At 38.7% G+C, this 9,120-nt stretch overlaps 1 protein-coding gene across 1 annotated transcript; it reads right to left on the bottom strand.

The window, feature by feature from the left end:
- Positions 1–2,563: 2,563 nt before the first annotated feature.
- On the bottom strand, positions 2,564–3,440 carry LOC120271597 (protein ALP1-like). Its single transcript, XM_039278278.1, has 2 exons — positions 2,934–3,440; positions 2,564–2,848 (listed from the first exon to the last, which is right to left on the bottom strand). Exons 1-2 carry the CDS (start codon positions 3,438–3,440, stop codon positions 2,564–2,566), a joined length of 792 nt encoding a protein of 263 aa, XP_039134212.1.
- Between the last annotated feature and the right edge of the window lie 5,680 nt (positions 3,441–9,120).

Raw genomic sequence — 9,120 nt, 5'->3', positions numbered from 1 at the left:
TGAACCCTCAAGAGACTTCATTTCAATTTGGCAACAACCATGGCTGCAAAAAAAAATTTGCCCCTGCCAAATAGCACCCAACTAAATGGAAGCACACATCGAGGACACATTTATATGAATAGTTACATTGCCTCAGTGCTTGTTAAAAACATTGCCTCATCATTGCCAAAAATACACTGCACTGCAGACTAGAAAACAAACATAAAGAAAATACAAAATATGAATACATGAACCACAAAAGCATGACAGAAGTAAATCATAGAAACATTGGTGAAGAACATAAACAAATTAAACAAGACAAAACAAATAGGAAATAACCTGCAGAGGCAAATAAATCAAAACACAGCAGATTATGTCTACATATGTCTAGATAGCTGCATCATAGATAGTTTCATAGATAGAATACCATAGAACGAGGCCACATGCTACAGCCATGTCCACAAACAGTCACTTGCATGCTAGGTCATCAGCAAACAAAATGTAACATGATTGTTTGACCAAGTGCATGGGATGAAACTAGTGCAAGATGCAGACCTAATATGGATGCAGATAATGCATAAAGCAGTGCAGATAATGCATAAAGCAGTCATGTCCCAAACAACCCTTTATCTAAACAAGGTCCAGTAATCCCCTGCAGCAACCAACACTCAAGCAAGGTTGGCGAGATACTTCCGAACCCAGGCCTCCCTCATCTCTAACCGTTTAACCATGAACTTTCTCGCTTCAGTTTCTCTCTCCTGGAGATAATCAAACACATCTTCCAGCACATGCTCAGTGAAGCCCTCAACTTCCATAACCCTTGAATACAGTGTTTCTGACCAATGTGTAGGGTTTCTAATTGCCGCTGCAATTTCCCCGATAACTGTCACCATATTAGCCATCATTGGAATGTCTTTGCTCCCCTTTGTTCGTTGGGACCTCATGCTCGATGACGTTGCAGGACTACGCGCAATTGGAGGTACTGAATTCCCAGTGCCGTCATCATCTCTATTAGGTTGATCGACTGGTGAGTCTGAGTTCTCATTCTCATTATTTTTGTCTCCAATAGTTTTCTCTCCAAAATCTGAATATAGAGATGTCGCATATGACCCTGTCGCACTATCCTCGCCACAAATAATCCGCAACCCTTCATAGTTTTCAATAGGTTTGTTGATGAAAGCTTTTTGCAAACTTTGGATGTGCCTCGCATACAAAATCCAAAAACAATATGACTATGACTAAACATAGATAAGAAAGCATACGGAAAAAAAACTAACCAACAAAAAAAGAAATATACCTCCGTATAACTGAATGCAATGATTGGGTCAAGGGTAATCATTTTCGTTTCGTCGTCCCATCCACCCCACTCAAGTCTCTTGCCTTTTTAATCTCCATGTATCGAGCTTTCAGTGTCCGGTAGTGGTTCTCAACATTTTCCGCTGTAAAGTCAGTGTTAAATTTGGTGTTCACTGCCGATGCAGCATGGGCAAAAGCAACTCTTTTGAAAGATTTGTCACACTTCAGCCCTTTGTTGGCTTGCTCAACCAACACCGGAATCAGAAAATTATCAAATTCGCTCTTCCATCTCTTATTGGGAGTTCCGCATGTTTCCTTTGGCACCCTCGCATTCATGACTCGTTTGCATGCATTTCCAACTTCCATGCTCGATGAAATTCTAATTATGAAAACTAATGATGCATGTCAGATGGTGCGTGCAAGATACTAGATTGAACAAGATGGTATATGCTATATGATGCAGGAATATTCATAAATAATGAAAATGTTCATGCATGACAAAGAAAAAAAACCACACAAACTCATGAAAACCCAAAACACAAAAAAACAAATACCCAATAAAGTGTTGAAGATAGCATAGTATGAATAACATTTGAAAAGTGGAGACATACATTGCAGTAATATAAAGTAATTCATAATTATAGAAAGAGTAGTTAATACAATTCATCCGAACAACCATTGCTAGCATGTCTAATACAATCAAATGCATGCTTGTACCGCATAAATTTAATACATGCAAGATATGAAGATGTTCATGGAAATCATTTTGGGAAAGCAAATTAAGCAGGCAAAGAAACACATCAACTAAAAATAGCATTCAGATACTGCCAGAATATTGACACCACATCTCATTAGCGATTTTATCCCTTAAATCGACCCACTGTCTGTTCTCTTCACATTGTTCTCGCTGTGAACGCGGCTGCGATGCAAGAACCTCATCATCCTGCAATCTTCTGTCATGGAAGATTTGATCGCTTGGATCAACACCTACTATGTAATTATGAATGATACAACACGCAAGAACCAACAAAACTTGAGTCTTGAAAGGGAAAAACGGGTGGGAGGTCAAAATTTTGAATCGATTCTTTAATGTGGCAAACGCACGCTCAACACGTGACCGCAACATAGAATGTCTTAAGTTGAATAATTCCTTTGGGTTCATTGGAGCCCTTCCGTTATGTTCTTTTAAATGATATCGACACCTCGGTAAGGCGCAACGAACCCATTCATGGTCGTATATCCCGCATCAACCAAGTAATATTTCTCTACAAGAGTTTACTACGATGAATCATAATTCAATTGCAAAAGGTTGAGGATCTAAAAGGTAAAGACAAGATTGGCAACCTTCTATTATCTTGAGGCCCTCAGGTTGTGGCCGTGATATTGCGTCTCTTAATACGGTGAAATCATTTGCAGATCCTTTCCAACCAGCAAGTACATAGGTGAACTTGAGGTCTGGGTTGACTACCGCTAGCACATTTTGCTTTGGTCCTTTCCGACCACGAAAATGTGGTAACTCTAACGGGGGAACGGACGCATCAACATGCGTACCATCCAACAACCCAACACAGTCCTACAGGACAAGTAAGCGTTATGGACATATCAATTGGATGTAGTAATTATCTTCAAAATTTTCTATAGGATTATGACATACTTACTTTGAAGTGAGGATACCAATTTTGGTTAGCTTCAATCTCGGGGTGATAGATCCCACTAGGAGGTTGTACAAAGTCATCACATAGTGCACATACCGCATTTAGAACATTATTAAAATATATGCTAATTGTTTCCCCTGACCGGAGAAACTCTATTCGCATTGTTGTATTCTTCGTATTGTGCCCAACTATGTGTAGGAAAATTGCTAGTTGCTCCTCAATGGACACATGTCTTGTATCCACAAGTAAGTGCCTATCACGCATAATGGAGGATAAATGCATGAACGGCCCTACATCCATCCTAAGGTAACTAACACAGTAGTCTAGTCCACCCCTTAATATACGTTCCATGTGGTGCTTCCTAGTTAGGTCTCTGAAAAGAGAAGGCTGTCGAGACCTTGACACCGTAGGTTGGTGCATTTCTTCAAACAAAAATGCAACTACTACAACAATTGTTGTGAATGCTGTTGTGAGGGGTATGGCATGCTCATTATGAACCCAACTATCCATTTAGTCAAATTTGTACACCCTAGCATTACATAAGAAGGACAAATTAAAGCAGGCAAATAATTGTACATCATTCCAAAGGAGCTTTGCATATATAAGAATAACAAACTGAGACACACTAGCATTGTATAAGGACAAAATTAGACAGCATTCCACCAAAGCACACAATGAAAAAAGCATAGTAGAATTATAGCATGCAGTAAGGACATAGGAAAATATCCCACATAGGCAATGGTTTTAGAATGAAATTACCAAAAACCTGCATAAATATGGGCCTCCTTGGCCACACATGCATAAATATGTATGGTAGTAGCACTAAAAATAAATAAATAATTTCATCACCTCAGAAATCTTATAGAGGAATAAATTACATAATAACTAAAGGCATATGATTGAATAACAAACAGTTTCATAACTAGCATTGTTTCAAAAACTTTTACTAAGCAAGAGATCTTAGACATGATAACTAAAGCCATTGAAAATCAAACAGTTTCATAACTATTAGAGAATGAAAATACTAAAAGAAATATGATTGAATTAAACAACTAATTGCAACATTCTGCAGGTTAAAAGGATTATAAATCTGACATTAACTCATAACTATGAGAAAATGAAAATACCAAAAGAAATGTGAATGAATAACACAACTAATTGCAACATTCTGCAGGTTTTGACATTAACTCATAACTAGTACAGAATGAAAATACCAAAAGAAATGTGAATGAATAACACAACTAATTGCAACATTCTGTAGGTTTTGACATTAACCCATAACTATTAGAGAATGAAAATACCAAAAGAAATGTGAATGAATTAAACAACTAATTGCAACATTCTGGAGGTTAAAAGTATTCTAAATTTGACATGAACTCATAACTATTAGAGCATGAAAATACCAAAAGAAATGTGAATCAAGTAAACAACTAATTACAACATTCTGTAGGTTAAAAGGATTATAAATTTGTCATTAACTCATAACTATTAGAGAATGAAAATACCAAAAGAAATGTGAATGAATTAGACAACTAATTGCAACATTCTGCAGGTTGAAAGGATTATAAATTTGGCATTAACTCATAACTATTAGAGAATGAAAATGCTAAAAGAAATGTGAATGAATTGAACAACTAATTGCAACATTATGCAAATTATAAGGATTATGAATTTGACATTAACATACAGAAAATTGGAAGTAAACCAAAATGTTAATCAACAAATCTAGTGTCATTAACTCATGAAGGTAATGCTATTGCATGCAGTTTGCTAACAACCATAGTTTCAAAAAATTTTACTAAGCAACATAACATAATATTAAACAAATATTAATCATAGATCTACCATGAAGAAAACCCAAAGAATATGGACTAAAAACATGGGCATACATTGCAGATCAGAAGGAAAAAAATTAAACAAATATTAATCAAGCAACATAACATAGATCTGGTTGCAAAACAGGTGATTCGAGTAACATGTTATGAATAATTGTGTCCAAGCACACTTGAAAAAGAACAAACAAATCAAAATCCATGAAGAAAAGAGAAGATCACAAAATTTGCCTGAACCCTGATGTAAGACAACCATAGATCTGGCCATGAAAACCACAAATTGAAGAGCATAACATCAACCCGTAGATTATAATCACATATGAGTTAGTAGTCAACTAAAAAGCAAATAAAAAACAAAAGGAAAATAAAGATCAAGGCAAAAATCGTAAACTCATCATCCAAATAAATGGAAAAAATTAACAAATATAAAATGCAAAGCATGGCCAGCAAGATATCAAAACCCTACCAAAAAAACCATGAAGCCAATAGCTTGACTTCCAAATTTGGTATCAAACAACATATCAGGCCTCCAGTTAATGGCCGGAAAGTGGAAAAAAAAATGAAAAACACCAAAAGATTGAAAATATGGGGAAAAATCTGAAGACGGAGATAAAAAAACATGGCTACAGATGATCCGAACGACAAAAAAAACCCCAACCCTGGAAAATGACATATTTCTCTATGAGAATGAGGATGTCGGAGATGCGAGGATGCATTACCTCAGGTACACTCTCGCCAGAGAAAACCCCTGATCGAAAACCACTGAAACGAGAAAAACTCCGGATCAGAAACCACTGGCTAAAACTCAAGAAGCGGTGGGAGATAAAAAGAGCCTCTCAACGGGAAAAATGAAAAACCCTAATGTGGAAGTGACGATGCTACTACAAAAGGGGAAAGTGAGGATTCGAAGTGATGGGGAAGACAAGAGGCCGAAGTGATGGATAAAAGCAGTGATCCGAACGAGGTCTCGATCAATCACGCTATCGTGAAAGTCCACTTCACCACAAAGTGAAAAACTCGAAAATCCCACTTCTTTTTTCTCTCAAGTGGAATGGGTGAAGTGGATGGATAATGGAGGTGTCACATCACCACTTTGTGCTCTTAACCGAAAGAAACAAACAAAGTTGAAGTGGTTAGAAGTCACCACTTCGGGTCACTCGGCTCCACCGTGAAACAAACAGCCCTAAGTGTGGGGAGTTTCATAATGTGCACATCTTTTCTATTGTTCTTGATTGATATATGCTCACATAGCCAATGGCGGTTCACCCTAGTTGCAATGATTGTATTCTTAAGTCTAGGAGAATTGTTAACATTGAATGTTTTCATGCTCTAGTTCTTGCTTGAATTTTTAGGAATTTTTGTCCCGATCGACACTTAGTGCACTCACCACTCCTCGAACTCTATTGGAAACTCATGTTTGATGTTAAAGGGACTAGTTAGGTTTACTTCTTTGCTAAATTCATAAAAAAATGAAAATAAAAAGAAGAAACAAAATAGTTTTATTGTTTATTTATATTTGTTGGATGGAAAGAGCTACCACTTATGAAGTATGAAGCTACTCTCATAATTTGGATACTAGTTATGCCCTAATGAGAGAAAGAGCTATCTCATAGGATGAGTGAAAGCTACCACTCGGGTAGAAAGAGCTACCACCTCGAAAGTGTGAAAGCCATCTTAGCGGCCGCTTTGGAAAGGGCTACCTTAGAGGATGTGTGAAGCTACTACCATCTTTTAAAATTTTTGTCACTTTTGTAGATAAATAAGTCCCTTGTACTTAGAACTTTGAGGGTATACTTTGGGTTGTTTTGAGTGAGTTCACACACATACACGAAATTTGGGTTTGTTGTCCTTTTTTATTCAAGTTTTAGCTAGAGCATTGATTTTTCGTATTTAGTGTTGAAATTTTCCTTACTTGTAGAATACTTTCTTTGTATGCCTCAATGAACCTAAGGCCAAGCACTTTCAATATTTTCTTCACCGATGCACGTAATCGTTTTAATGTTTGCTTGAGGACAAGCAAAAGCTTAAGTATGGGGGAGTTTGATAAGAGCTAAGCGATATGATTGCGAAGCGTTCATTCCTTATGTTGAGCATTACTTTTTCTCAGTGTTTTTACACCAATATGTGTGTTTTTATATTACTTTTATGCATGTAGGGTTGTGAAGCCGAGTATGAAGGAAATAGGGCAATGTGGATCATAATGCACCTATTTTGGAGGAAATCTTGCTAAGGTTCAAACGCAAGACATAGGTCGTGTGAGATGCTAGCAGTGTGCCATCCTCCCTCGCGATTCGAGTGAGCACATCCATTTGAGGGGCACAAAGGCAGCCACACTCGAGCATCTGGATTTATGCACATAAGAACGAGAGCTCCACCAACATGTATATCATTGAAGAAGCAAGTGATTCATGACGTAAACATGTGCCCGCTTATGCTACTCCCCGACGTAAAAATATGAAATTGGGAAGTTATTCAGTTGGAGACTATAGCGCAGTCAATCGTGAAAGCATGTACTATAGCAAAGACCGCTCACCCGCCGCCGAGAAATTAGAGAAACAGAGAATCCACACAGGTGTGTGGAAATTATCCACGGCGGTGTGGAAATTCCGCACGGGCGCGTGTACAGTCCATGCCCGTGGAGTCGCCCGATTCTAGCCCTATTTAAAGCCGATTCAGCCCCGATTTTGGTATTTTTTCTCTATCTTTTCCCCAACTTAAGAGAGGGCTTCGGCTAGGGTTTTGAAGGGTATTGGCTAGGGTTTTGGAGAGGTTCTATGGCTCCAACATCGTGCGTCATTTGGAAGATGGTTATTGGGAGAGCTTTCGTTGACGTCGATCCGGCGAGGTGTATCCTAGGCCGGACAAAGGATCCCTTGCCATGAGTAGAGGACTCTCCACATGACCATCGACACGACCATTGTGGGGGTTTCTTTATGGATTCATTGCTTTTACATTCGATTTCTTTGATTGTACTTAGCTCCATGGAGAGGTAAACCCCTAGTGGGTACTTGGGTGATTGTGAACCCTAGGATGTATTCATTTCATTGAACTTCTTTATTATGCTTTCAATAAATTGATGTTTATTGTGAGTTCCAACCTTGAATGCTTGATTGTATGAACATTTCCCCTAGAGTGACACTAGGGTTGAGAGTTCTTGTTGGTAAAATTGTGAGTGAGTGACACACCACGAGAGTTAGACAAAGCTAGGTTGGAGAGGGGTCTGAGAGGGTGAGCTCGAGAGGCACTAGAGCCGCCCCTTCCCCTCCCACGTGATAGATTCCCTACCCGCTCGACGAGTTCTTTGAGGCCATAATAGAGTGAATGGTCTAAGGGATGAATCTCACCGGGGCTTATTTTCGCTGCTGCAATGGAGTGAAGCGTTGAGGGGATCTTAGTATCTAGGGCTTAATTGTGGTTAGGGACCTTCCGCCTTGACCAAAGTGTTAGGTCTATAATTAGGAAGAGATTTATTACCTGGAATCCATAGAGATCATTACAACTTTATTCGAGTGCCAGGTTGAGAGGTTATTTAATCTCTCCTCCGGGACATGAATAGAGTTAGGCATAGTTGACCTTAGATTTGGGACTATGTATGTAAGGATTTCCACGACTCACCATTGCATTGATTAGGAAGCATAATATAGAGTTCTTGCACTTGAAGCAATTATCCTAGGTGAAGCATCATCCGAGTACCCCATCTTTATCGATTGCCTTACCTCCTCCTTACTTTTTGCTCTCTTTACTTGTTGCTTTTTAATTGTTGAGAATTGAATCATTGTCACACTTATCATTGATGATATTCCACATAGCTAAGAATCGACTCAAGTGTCTTTACTCCCCTACTCCCCTCGTGGATTTGATACCCGCCACCCGAGATTATTACTGACAAACCCGCACTTATGGATATACTGCAAGGGGACCTTGTCAATTAGATACTATAGCACCTGGAGGTTTTTCATGGCAAAGAGTTTTGCCTAGTTCATGCGGCCCAATCCCATATGAATGAAGGCCATATGGTGCCTGTCAAATGATGATTCATACTAGTTTTATGGCAAGAAAGGGGAGTCTGGAGCCACCACTTGGAGAGAAGAAGAAGAACAACAACAAGAAAAATCTCTTTGGAGGCAACATTCAAGGGCTAGAGAAAGAGGCAAGAGTTTCATCATCAAAGGGAGAGATCTATCACCAAGGAAGGAAGGTTCAAGGACGTGGATGCGCCTTCGTTAGGGGAAGCGCCATTTGGTACTTCTTTGAATGGGAAAGTGTCATTCTGGCCGATCTCCATCTTCTTCTTCATTATTATAACTAGGGAGTGTCATCTATGAACTCTATTTATACTTCTCTTTACTTTGTTGTTC

Source organism: Dioscorea cayenensis, chromosome 11 (genome assembly GCF_009730915.1).
Source record: "Dioscorea cayenensis subsp. rotundata cultivar TDr96_F1 chromosome 11, TDr96_F1_v2_PseudoChromosome.rev07_lg8_w22 25.fasta, whole genome shotgun sequence".
In the NCBI taxonomy this organism is placed as follows: Eukaryota; Viridiplantae; Streptophyta; class Magnoliopsida; order Dioscoreales; family Dioscoreaceae; genus Dioscorea; species Dioscorea cayenensis.
This window is presented reverse-complemented; position numbering and strand designations above follow the sequence as displayed.